A 14,014-nucleotide genomic window follows, 5' to 3' on the forward strand; every position below is an offset into this window, starting at 1 on the left:
CTTCTCTATTCGATGCTGAATAAACAAAAACCAACATCTTAGCACTAAATAAGATCAACCAGTTAAAGAAGAAAATAAGTATGATATACTTTTGTCAAACACATCAACCATTTTCATTGTGATCAAAACAGAAACTAGACTTCATTTTTTCCAACAAAACGATTGTGATGTTAATAATTTGCAATCGTAATAAGAATGGAGGTTTTTGACATGTAAATGACTTGGACAAACAAATTACTCTTGCAAGTGTAAATGCAAATTGTGACACCACTGTTTTTGCATGTAAAAGCACAACAAATATCATAAAGTCATAACATAAACATGCTTCCTTAATACAATAAAGAAAATATCACACCAACATTAACTGCATTCCTTCAAAGCACCAATCAAGAGCAATGAACCGATTCTATTATCAATTTCCCTATTTCTAATGTTAATTGTAAATACTAAACACACATGAGAGAAATACACTGGAGAGGATCCCCTCCCTATGTGGGTGTATTATTGACGTATGGTGAATTATTGTGGTTGGGAGTAACTCCTCCAGTTACAAATTTGGGTGGAGTACATGAGATAATGTAGAAGAGACAAGAACTTTGTTTGATTTTTTTTTTTAAATATGAGTCTATCAAATGGATCTATCAAGCATTGACCAATAAATTCCTTAAAAAAAAGCATTGACCATTAAATAGTTTTTTTAATGACATAATAAATAGCTCTCTTATTCTTGAATGTACATTTTTTAGAATAAAAAGATGGTGAATGACTTTGTAGAAAATCACTCATCCTAGTACAATTCTTGTCGAAATTGTTAAGACTTTGAAAGTTTATTTGTTAATATTACATCCACACTATTTAGAGAAATAATATTGACACAAAATTTTGACATCTATTTTTTTTTACAAAGTGGATGGTTAATAAATAACAAAGCGGTGCAACTCATTAACGCAATTAACTATGATCTTAAATGTTGTTAACGACAATTTTTAATCAATGACGTCTATAATCGTAGTAAATATGTTTTGTACATGGTTAATGAGTTGCGGTATCTTGTTATATTTTATTAAGAAAAACTCAAGTGCCACATAAAATAAAGATAAGATCTTAAATGACTTTATAAAAAATGTCACCACACACTTTATAAGTTGATTTTGTAGTGATGAATCAGGGCTAATATAAAAATATAATATGATGAATTATGCTCTTCTCCCAACAAAATTCACTCGCACCCAATTGAATTGACCATTATACCTCTGCGTTAGTTGACTCACGCTGCGTGAGTGAACTAACGCACGTTATACTCTCTGCGTGACTTAAGTGTATATACAGCAGAATAGAAACACGGCTCTCTCACTTTCAAACTTAACCAAAATACGATTTTCTTCCCTCCAAGTGCGAATTTCACCAAACTCAAGCAAATCATCATCAAATCACGCAATTGAACAAGTAAGTGTTGCTTCTTCTACTTCATTGCTTATTTTTTGTTGAAATTTTGTGATTTTTTGAAGAAATTAAACATTTTTAGGTTTTTTGAAATTTGGCTTGCATGTTAGTTTTTAGGATTGTTAGTGATGAATTAAGTTAGGAACTGTTGTTTGGATGTTGTTTAGAGTACAATGTGGTAGTTTAGGGTTTAGAAAACATTTTTAGGTTTTTTGAAATTTGGCTTGCATGTTAGTTTTTAGGATTGTTAGTGATGAATTAAGTTAGAAACTGTTGTTTAGATGTTGTTTAGAGTACAATGTGGTAGTTTAGGGTTTAGAAATTGTTAGATTTCTTAGTTGTTTGAAAATTGCACTCTATGTGTTTGGTAAAATGTCTCAATGATTTTTTTTTGTTTTGTTTTAAGAGCCATCGTATGCATTAATTCTCTAATAGTACACAATCATCTTTGTGTTTTCGGGAATGCTCGTCAAAAGAACGATCCACGAGACTTATGATCATTTTTTATTTGCCCGGTACTACTTTCTCCACAGTGGAGGAGTTTTTGATATTGAGTCACAATCTCAATTGTCTTTCACTTTTTTGACATATGTCTGTGTAGAAAAGACACACACAGATATAGATTCAAACCTAAAAATATTGGAAAACACAAATGCATTAAATCAACACATAATGCATAAAATATAAAATCAAACCCTAAAAAACATAGAATATTACATAGTTGATTATAATATTATTAAGAAGTATTTGTTACATTACGTTTATTAATATTGTATAAGATATTATGAACAATATCAAGTTAATTCAATTCTTATGTTTGTGTATATTGTACTTTTATAATCATGTGTGTGTGATTATTGTGATGAATGAATTTATTATTTTATGTATGTTTGTTAATCTTATTTCATTATGTGTCATTAATATAATTGTGTGTATAATAAATGTTTTATGTTTTTCGTTGTTAATCTTATTTCGTTATGTGTCATTAACAAGGTTATGTGTATAATAAATGTTTTATGCTTTTCGTTTGTGTCGTGTAATTGATAATTAGTCTTTTGTAAATTTATTGTAATATTATATTATATAATTTTACATGATATTGTATTATATTGATGTTATGTGTCCAATGTGATTTTATTGTGTTATATGTACTATTATCATGTTATGTTTGTGAATATATGTGTACATTATCTTTTGCAATTTGTGTATTTATTGTGTTTTATTTTGTGCAGTATTAATTGTCATTGTTGTTTATCATATATTGTTTCTATGGAGCTATTGTGTGATTAATTGTATGTACCATGTTATATGTATGTTGTATTTAACATGTATGATTATTGATTTTTATCATGGTTAGTTTTAATTTATATGATAGTATATTTTGCTATCGATAAGTGTAATATATATTAAAAAAAAGTGTAATATATATTGTTTTTGTGTATGTATTTGCATATTTTATAGGGGGTTGTTAACTTGCATCCACCTAAAAACACTAAGGTGCAATTTTAATTTTGATATAAAATATCATTATAATATCATGAATGTATATAAATATATTATTATAGCTACATTTGAATTTAATTTTGTGCAATTTTATAATTGATATTTAATTATAATAATTTCACTTGTTGTATGTAACTGTTGTTTAGTATTGTCTATGTTCACGTAGTATTCTAACAATAATATCATCTGTTCAATAATAATCGTGATTAACTTACGTTTGTTTCTAATATTGTTATTAATAATTTAATTTGTATATTATTATATGTTTAATACTGTTCGACTGTTGTTAGCGATGTGGAAGAATAAACAAAGGAGGAGGCAAAAGATTTACAGTCAGTTGCGGAAGAACAGACAACAGAGGCCAAAAATCTACAGCCAAAAAAATTTGATCATCTTAAAACTATAGGCAATATTGAAGTCTCAAAGGAAGAGATTGGACAGGGCAGTGATGGTACTACTGTTATTGTTGGATATTTTAAAGCTTCATATAAAGAAAATGAAAACCAATAAGTTGCAGTTAAACGGCTTCTCCGCGATCATCAATTTCTAGCTGAGAGAGAAATGAAAATCCTCTTGAAATAGGATTATCATCCAAACATTGTAAGATACTTTGGGAGTGCATATAGTGAAGATTTTTCGTACCTTGCAATCGAACGGTGTTGGATCAACTTGTTTAAGTTCATCAAAACCGAACAAAGAGATGGTGTTGCATATGATTTGTGGAATACGATTACCGGCAAACTAGCACATTTATTAACAAATTTTATGAGGTCCGTATGTTTTTTTTTATTTTATATTATTACTAACCAGGGTGGTGACCACTTTAATGAAACTTTTATTTTTGTTTTGAATCTTAGGGGGATTGTTTTGTATATTCATATGCATGAGGCTTGCATGTTTGGGTACTTGACAATGTATTTGTATATGCATATAATACTTATTTGTTTATCGCATTTAAATACTAACACAAACATTCATGTTATTGCATCATCAGTTAGGGCTGTTTTAGGTATTTTAAAATCGAAAAACATAGTAACCAATTGCTATGCTAACACACTAACATTAGTACCTAAAATACATAAAATTAGAAGTTACATAAATACCTAAATTTAATAAAGATAACACAGTAACCATACAAACACAATACATAAATACAAACGATTCACAAAAATATAGTATACATGCAAATTTAACAAATATTCAGATATGATTATAACATAAATAGTAATAGTAACAACTAAATGCATGCACATTCAAACATCATATACACTCAAGAGATATTACAATATGCACATAAAGTATTACTCATATATAAGATTATAATTAACATAACCATAATATGATTATCAAAATATATATTATATAAACAAATACAACACATGTATTATTATAGAAAGCTAAAACAAATATTAATATACATACGTACGTATGTACGTACATACATACATATATATATATATATATATATATATATATAGTAAATACTAACAAGAACAAATTATATATACTCACAAAATAATACTCGTATATTTTGAGAGCCAAATGAATCTTGTTGACAAGCTTATGAAGCTGGTGAACGATGAAAGGAAAACGAGAAAGGGAAAAAATTAATAATTTGTTGACAAAATTGATGATTGTGTTTTTGAGATTCAATCTTTGAAATCTGAGTTGAGAAAGTTGACCTTGGTAACTGTTGTAAAGAAGAAAGTAGATGTCTGGAAAAAATATCTAGTTATGATTTTTATTACTTTATGTCGCTATTGATAGGTTGTGCCTGATTATTATGCTCTTTTTTGTTTAGTTATCTCTATCTAATATTATATATGATATTCGCATTGATGCTCTGTTATGTAATTCTGAACAAAAATGACATTTCTTTAATGTTATTCTATTATATTAACTAGAATGTGACCAGCGCGACATGCGGGTGTTGTTATATATATATATATATATATATATATATATATATATATATATTTGTATTTATAATATTTGCATATACATACAATCGTAACTAACAAATGATTTTTCATATACATAATATATTGACTAACAAAAAAGAGTTATATTGTATAACAACCGATATGGACAAAAATTATTATCAAAATTTAAGTGGAAGAAAAAGTAAAATGGAATGAAATAGCGAGTCTAGAATAACCGTTATATAAACCTTGCAAACAAATGAAATAACTAAAGATGGGAAAGGTAATGTTTTTGGAAATTCCAATTATCTAATGATTAAAAGTTATAGATGTCATATATAGAAGATTTGAATGCCTCGAACAATATTCTTTTCATCTGATTAACAACGAAAATTCAAAAACTTAGTTTAATGGTTTGAAGAATGAAAGAATATAAAATATGCATATCCAATGTACTCAGACACACAATTACAGACAAACAAAAATTTGTAAAACATGTCATATATAGAATATTCACAAAACAAACTAAATTCTTATAAAATACATGAATACATATTGAATGGAGACTAAATAAATTTGAAACTAAGAACAACAATCTGATTCTCGCCACACAAAAAACTGTAAAATTGAAGAAGAAAAAAGAAATTAACAAATTAAAGGAAGGAAACAAATATGTGTTTACAGCAAAGCACACAAACACAATAATAAGAGAAATGGTAGTAATGAAATGATGAAAATCAATATTAAAACGATGTAAACAAACAAAAATACTCACCAATTGGTTTCAAGTACTAAGTCAGAACCCCAAAGACAACAATATGAGTGAAGAAGAAAATAAGTGTTGCAAAAACAATATTAGAGCACAAAAAGTTAAGTAAGCCCAATAAAAGAACACTAACATGAATAAATAATGAAACACAATAAGAGATACAAATATATGCAATTATAACGAACTGTGAATAAAAAAAGACCTTCAAAATAATAAAAGAACAATTGTTTGAGCGAAAGAATATATTAAAAAACATCATAAGAAAGAGAGAAGGAGGAGCGAATGGAGACTCTGCTTCTCACTCAAGCGATCATTAGAATGATTTCTAATGACATTTTTTTATTGTTCCCATAGGGTACAAAAAATGGCAATCAACATGTAATTGTCTATATGACAATCAATATGCAACATAAAAAAATAAATTAATATGTAACGGAAAATGGAAGGCATAAGAGTGGACGGGTAAAATTGGAATGAGGTGACAAATAAAGGGTAAAATAGTTAAATCGGGTATTATGGTTGGCACGTTATTATTCAATTTATAATAATAGATAGATAGACATATTATTGTTCCCATCGGTTACAAACAATGACAATCAATATGTATCAGAAAAAATTAAGGCTTAAATACAATTTGGATCCTCCTAATTTCGAATTTGTTAACTTTTGATACCCCATTTTTTAAAACCGGTTTTTTGATCCCTTTATTTAAAAAGTCAACGAAGAATTCTAGTCCCCCTCCTTTTTGAATGATGAGGCGTGTACGTGGCATTGCTTACATGGTTAATCAAATAAGGGGTCAAATCCATGTCATTTAAATTAAAATATAATCATAAAATTGTATAATTAGAATTTTTTTAAAAAAAATATGAAAATAAAATTTCTATATTATTCAAGAACCCTAATTTGTAAAATCCTCAAATTAATTCTACTTCATCAGAGTTTACAATCGATTACCGAACATCGGTAAAAGTCATTGATTGATATTTGGCATGGAGCAGGCTACAAGACAAAAATGAATGGCCAAAAAACAAATTGAGATTGGAACAAATGAATTTTTGAATGATTGAAACAATGCAGAGTTATTAGTACGAAAAAAATGTTTGAACTCAAAACCGAGGCCACCGTCAATAACAATATATACACACACACTCTACTAACTTGTCAAGTAAGGGTCCGTTTAGGCAGGACCCTTATAAGTATTGGTCCATTCTGGACAAATGATGAGAACCATTAGATAAGTAGACTTAATGGATCTTATGATATACTCTCTACACCAAAACATATTCTCTTATTTTGCTCTTTCTCATCTTTATTCTCTCTCACCTGTTTTCCAGCAACCGAATTGAATTTAACCTTCTGCTATGACTATGGAAATCTATACATTCAACAAAACAACATTGGAATTCCACAATTGAATATATTTAGGATATAATAAAGGGAGAAAAATTAACTTACACAGTAGAATATATATATATATATATATATATATATATATATATATATATATATTATCGAGCCAGCTCATGAACCAATCGAGTCGAACTATATACAACTCAAGTTCAGCTCGTTTATTTAACGAACTTAATTTTCAGCTCAAGTTCAGCTCATTTGGTTCATGAACCAAGTTCAATGAGACAATTGTCGAATCGAGTTTCGAACTATTGTCGAGTTGGTTCGGTTCATTGCCAGCCCTAGGAGCGGGACTAGAATTTTTCGTTGACTTTTTAAACAGAGGGATCAAAAAACCGGTTTTGAAAGATGGAGTATCAAAAGTTAACAAATTCGAAATTAGATATTCAAAATTGCATTTAAGCCAAAAATTAAATTAATATGTAACGGAAAAATGGAATGCATAAGAATGGAAGGGTCAAATTGGAATGATGTGGCAAAATAAAGGACACAATAGTCAAATCGAGTATTAGGGTTGGGGATTAAGGTATGCACACTATTCTCCAATTTTGTTTTTTTGGTACAAATTCTCAAATTTATAATAATAGATAGATAGATATGTTAGAAGTCATGTTATTAAAAATGTATCGCCTCCATCAGATAGTTATGTCACGAATTTTGGCGTGCCTTCACTCACGTTGTTCTTCCAATTTCATACTTGATTTTAACACTTTATTCCAAAAAAAATTCCCTTCGCTCACATTAGGGAAACCTTCCTCCATTATAACATCAGGCTGGATATTCAAGCAATCCCACAACTTCTCTCTAACTAGGCCTCCCTGTAATTTGAACAACTCTTCAATGAGATGAGCATCAAACATGTAAAGCATTGTCTTTTACTGACTAGAATGACCAGCGTTATCAAACTTTCCTTATATGAATATCTCTATAGATTAACATCTATTTTATAATGTAACATTGTTGTCATATATGAACAAAAAAAGAGAAAAATAAAATGCAGAGAATTCACTCTCAAGGATGTCAACTGTTTACTATCAATATCATGCTCTAGGTTTTTCATACTAGTCAGGAAATCTAGATCCACAGTCTTTAACATGAAAAAACAATAACTAATTTTTTTTATTACAAGATTAGACATTTCTCCATCAAATAAATTTCAAGGTCAAACCAATCATCAATATATTTTTTTTTGACCCACAATCATCAATATATTACTTAGTCCTTAAAGCAGTAGTTAACATTGGAGATGAATTTCTATAGGCTTTTAAACAGTTCATTCATGCGCGGGAATTACTTTTCCCATCATATGACCTTCTCCCGTGCCCTGTAAAATTTCCAAAAATGCCCTTGTGCATTTCGGATTTTAAAATCCGGATTCATGTTTACTATTTCAGATTTTATAATCCGGACAATTCTTATGTATAACCAGCCATCAGACTCTCTCACATTTTAGCAGTTTTGAGTTTTGTTTTTAAAAACAACAAAAAAACTAAGTCAAAAAATGCTAAAAACCTGTCAAATAAAATCATAAAAAATATATAAATAGCACCAAAAAATTCTAAAAATCAAATAAAACTAATGCAAATTTTTTCGGATTTTTCTGAGAATATGAAAAATTAAAAATAATTAAAAATGGGTCTAAACATTGAAATTTTGGAATTTGAGGGGTGGAGTCCCGTAAGAAGTCCCTTCTATGGGAATCATGGTCCTTGAATTTTTTCTGATTTTCTAGTGAAGTTTCGGAGCAATCCGATCAAGTAGCCCGAAAACCCGATTTTTGACTAAGAACAGGTAACAATGACCCAAAAACAGAAGGATGGGAGTTGGGAAGATTAATATTGTCCCTAAAATGACTATCCATATTACAAACATGTTTAGAATTTGTGCTGATACAGTTCAGATTATATAATCCGAACTGTTTTACCTTGAAAAATGGGTGTTTAGGGGGTTTCCGAATTATGTAATCCAGAAACATCATGCAACGTGCCCTATTTTTTGAAGTTTCCGGATTACAAAATCCGGAAAAATTCGTATTCATTTTTTCACCCTTTAATAAAAGAAAACACCTTTCCGGATTATAAAATCCGGAAACTCAAGGACATTTTTGGAAAAAAAAAATAGGACGCGCGAGAAAACTCACATGGTGGGAAAAGTAAATCCCTTCATGCGCAAGTAAGTGACTTTGTAATTTAAAAAGTAAGGTCTTATGTATGCGGCATAAATGTTGGGCCTCTTGTTATTGGTTCTCAAAGGAAAACCACACACTTATAACATGAAACCAATGCATGCTTCCCAAAACAAGATTTTTCACTAAATTTAGTTAAGAAGCATTCAGTAAAATTTCCTGGTGTGTGTGAAATAATATGACGAAAAGTTAAACCATAATGAAAACATTACTATGAAGCTTTAATATAACAAGCAAATATTATATTGAAAAACTAGCAAGTGATGGTTTTAATCTCGTAGCATATGCAACTTTTGAGAAGAGATGTAAAGAGCAATATCACAGGTATTGTATTATCAAATTTTCAAGCAAGAGGCATAAAAATAATTCAATAATAAGGCTTTTGTTTTGGAGATGGCGACACAGTTAGTAATTTTAATACAAACTCAAGTCACAACATTTAACTAAAACAACATAATTAGTAAGATGTTATTTCTACAACACACAGCTAAGATTAGCTGACAATGGAAGTGCACGACAAGAAAAATCCACAGAAAAAGTACCATGAGACAAAAACACCACCCAACAAATTTGGTAAATTAAATCAAAAAGTAGTCAAAGAGTCCAAGTCATGAAAGATGCTAGAATAAAGTTCCAAAAGAAAAGGTATGCAAGGATAGTAATGGCAATTAATTTCTCCTATACGACATCCAACAAAAAAACCATTGTGATGCAATCTCTGAACCAAATATGAACACATATAACTGCTGCTTTGATAGAAGAGAAACATAAAAGAACTACTTTTAAGTACATTGACATCGTCGGGGAACCAACACACCCGGTGGTTTTCTTTTCTCTCGAATTATGGCTTCTTTTATCGTTGGCAACTTTTGGTGAACTTTCTTCCATATATGATTCACTGCACCATCCATAGGTACAGGGCCAATACCACCCGAATGACCATTATCATAGACAAACATGGGCTGCACTCGAGCCATGTTTTGGCGGAACGTGTCTTTCTGCTTTTTTGAAAAGCTTTGAAGATGATTGACTATCCAGCTTGGTTTAAGTGCATCACCAACTGCTACAAAAACTGAAAATTCTGTATAGTCCACTGTACCTTCAAATGGGAGCTCTATGTTGTCGCTGACAATAACAGGTATGCAAAGACTTTGAATGGCATCAAAAAGTCGGCATGAAGTGGGTGTGTCCCCAGCCGGATGCAGGCAAAACTCGGATGTTCTCATCCCTTGTATTGATTGCTCTCGCCCAGTCGCATTAGGGAAGCCTTCCTCCATGATTACACCGGGCTCATTATTCAATAGATCCCACAACTTCTCTCTAACTAGGCCTCCCTGTAATTTGAACAATTTTTCAGTAAGATTAACATGGAATAGATAAAGACCAGCATAATCACACTCCTGTTAGATGAATACCTACATAAATTTTTGCATCTATTTTATAATTAAACATTATAGGATTGGCTTTTCAGTGTTTTGTTGAGCAAAAACAATTCAGCTGAGGCTCATATATGACCAAAGAGGAGAAAAATAAAAGGCAGAGAATTCACCCTCAAGGATGTCAACTATTTACCATCAACATTATGTTCTAGAATTTTCATACGACTCAGAAAATGTAGATTCAAAGCCTTAAACATGAAAAAGCAATAACTTAAATTTAATTACAAAATTAGTCATATTCCATTAAGTAAATTTAAAGGTCAAACCAATCCTCAATATATTACTAACATAGTGTGACCCAAGTGGGAGCACCAAAATGATGGAACGTGGCTACAGCTTGTTTGGCTGGTCTGTTAGCTGCAATATGCTGGCCTGCCCGCTCCAAGTTGAGAGTTGTGCCACGGGACATGGGCGAAGGTCTATGTCTCTTGGTCCCTAGACGAGAGGGAACTGCGTGAGGCTGGTTTCACAGAGCAGCGAATACCTCTGGCTCCCAACAGTGGAGGGACTACAGGCTGCTGCACTTCCAGTCCACTAAGCCCGGTGAGCCTAGCCTTTGAACCATTACTTTTGTAAAGAGTAACCAAAAAAAAAAAAAAGCACTAGTAAACATCGGAGATGAATTCTGATAGGCTTTGAAACAATTCATTCATGCGCAGAAGTAACTCTGTAATGTTAAAAAGTAAGGTCTTATGTATGTGCCAGGAAGCGTTGAGCCTCTTGTTATTGGTTCTCAAAGGAAACCACACACTTATAACATTGAAAACTAGTGTATGCTTTGCAAAACAGTATTTTAGTAAATCAAAATGCTGTTAAATAGTTAAGAAGCATAATTTCCCAGATTGATATAATTATAACTTCCTGGTGTGTATGAAATGGCATGACAAAAGTGAATACATAATGCTCATATTGCTATGAAGCTTTAATAAGCAAACACTAATACACTATAATCAATGGTTTTAAGTGATGATTTTTATCTAGTGGTATATCCAGCTATGAGTAATATCACAGGTATTTTCAAATTTTAAACCAACGGGCATAAGAGTGATTGAATAGTTAGGCTTTTGTTTTGGGAGTGGCGACAGTAGGGGTAATTTAAATTGAAATTTTAAGTCATAAAATTTAACATAAAAAACAGCATACACTAATAAGATGCTATTGCTATAACCCACAACTGAGATTTTCTGACAACAGAAGTGCATGACAAGAAAAATCCACACAAAGAACAAGTGCCATGACACAGAAAGAAAAGAACAACACCCAATAAATTTGATCACTTAAAACCATGGAGTGGATAAAGAGTCCAATTATAAGTCATAAAAGATGCTAAAGCTGTAGAGCATAGTTCCAAAAGAAAAGGCATGCAAGGCTAGTCCAAAAAGAAACAATACTGACCCGGTGCCGATGCTTGGCTCCTTTGAAATAGAGAAGGTTGTGACGCTGCTTGTTTTCTGACAAATGCAAACGGGGTAGAAGATGTGTGTACGGCACAATCACGTCTTTAATTACAGAAACTTGAGTGTGTTGGATCATTTCAGACGAGGTACAATTGGATGATTTTGAGTCAAGTCTATACCACCCACCAAAATCCACAACAAGGAGAATGGCCGGGGCAATCTCATCTTTAACATGCCACATTGCAACTGGGTCTGCCAAACAATGCTTCAGTTTTAACATAACCTGACAATTCCAAAGACTAACTCATAAGCTGGTAACAGCACTCTACATAATTTTCTCCTTTTACATTTTCACACATGCATTAAACTAACCTCTCATTGTTCCCAACATCATCATGATCAACACAAATCAATCATCAATAAGAATACACAACATATGAACATAACATTTGGGGGAAATGTAACAACACTAAAAACCCTTATTGCAGCTATGCATACAGTACAATTAATTCAACACCTTGAACATTCTTAAATGACAGTTCAACTACACTACATTAAGTGCTTATTTGGATTGATTTATTAAGAGAACTTATAGAAACAACTTATGACATGTCCATAAATTGTTTTCGGCTTAATCCCATAAGCTCTCCATGATAAGTTACGAAAACAGTTTGAATTTATTTATCTCTTGTTATAGAAATAACATATGTAGATAAGTGCTTATATTATAAGCCCTTATGCTAAAAGGGCATAAGCTGTTTATCCAAACCGAGCCTACAATTCTTACGAAAACAACTAATGACATGTTCAAAAGATTCTCAGGATAGCTTATGAAAAGAACTTATCTTATGAAAACAGTTCGAATTTATTTCATCCTTTGTTGTAGAAATAGCTTATCCATAAACACGTATATGATAAACAAGGGCTGAATTAAGCTATTTATCCAAGCATGGCCAAAAATTCAAAACCATAACAGTAACAAAACAAGTTTGCAAATTGCAAGCACGGAAAACAAAACATACCAGTGACAACAAACACATGATCTCTCCCACCAGAACGATTCCATGCTTTCGTTTTCTTCACAAAATCAACAACCTCCCTCTGCCTCTGATAATCCTCATTCCCAACCTTCTTCCTAAAAACCCCTTTCGCCATACCCAATTGCAATTCAGCACTCATAGTAGCAAAAAACGGAACAAAAACAACATCAGCATCACGTTCATCAAAAACCCGTTTTGCAAACGACCCAGTACGCAATTTCGTCGGTGTAACAAGATCCCCCATGATCCAATACTCCGCACTGTACTGTTTGATAATTGGATTTTCCGGGTATGGTGGAAATTCAGTAAATTCTAAGGCTTTGGTTTTGGATCGAATTTCACGATCGACGTCGCTGCCGATTCGGGAATCGGAGGTGAAGGACCAGTAGCGGTTGAGGAGGGCGTAGTTGAGGGATCTGGGGAGGTCGGCGACGTAGACGTTGATGCCGGAGGTGGTTGGTTGAAGAGAGAGTGAAGAGTGTGTGGTGGTGGTGTAGGAGGAGAAGAAGAAGAACGTGAGAGAGAGAATGGAGATGATGATGAAGAAGAGAAAGAGTGTGGGAATGGAGAATGGAGCATTGTTGTTGTTCTTTGGAATTGGAGGCATTGTGTTTGTTGTATTGTCTCTGTTTTACTCTGTTTCTTGCGTTTCAGTATGAGTGCTTTCCAATTATGAAACAGTGGATGAATGCGCAGATCCAGACTTGAATAGATTTTGGATGATCAGATCTAATAAAAAGTTGATTCTTCAATGCATGCAAGAAATATATCATCTTACATCACAATTCACATTTGCCGCGTTAACTTCTGGAAAAAAAAAACTATAAAAATTTACAAGTGAATTACTTCCTCCGTCCCTTGTTAGATGACTTGTTTGACAATATACACTTTTGACTTGATATA

The 14,014-nt window shown here is 31.7% G+C and overlaps 1 protein-coding gene and 1 non-coding gene across 2 annotated transcripts; one reads left to right on the top strand and one right to left on the bottom strand.

The window, feature by feature from the left end:
* Nucleotides 1–9,779: 9,779 nt before the first annotated feature.
* On the bottom strand, nucleotides 9,780–13,853 carry LOC146958165 (Exostosin family protein). Its single transcript, XM_085739737.1, has 3 exons — nucleotides 13,094–13,853; nucleotides 12,070–12,323; nucleotides 9,780–10,569 (listed from the first exon to the last, which is right to left on the bottom strand). The coding sequence occupies exons 1-3, from the start codon at nucleotides 13,716–13,718 to the stop codon at nucleotides 10,018–10,020; spliced, it is 1,431 nt and encodes a 476-aa protein (XP_085595863.1). The 5' UTR covers nucleotides 13,719–13,853; the 3' UTR covers nucleotides 9,780–10,017.
* Nucleotides 10,951–11,246, top strand: LOC146958166 (signal recognition particle RNA). Its single transcript, XR_015025061.1, has one exon.
* Nucleotides 13,854–14,014: the final 161 nt, after the last annotated feature.

Source organism: Medicago sativa, chromosome 1 (assembly GCF_051527215.1).
Source record: "Medicago sativa cultivar Bolivia chromosome 1, Bolivia_mono, whole genome shotgun sequence".
In the NCBI taxonomy this organism is placed as follows: Eukaryota; Viridiplantae; Streptophyta; class Magnoliopsida; order Fabales; family Fabaceae; genus Medicago; species Medicago sativa.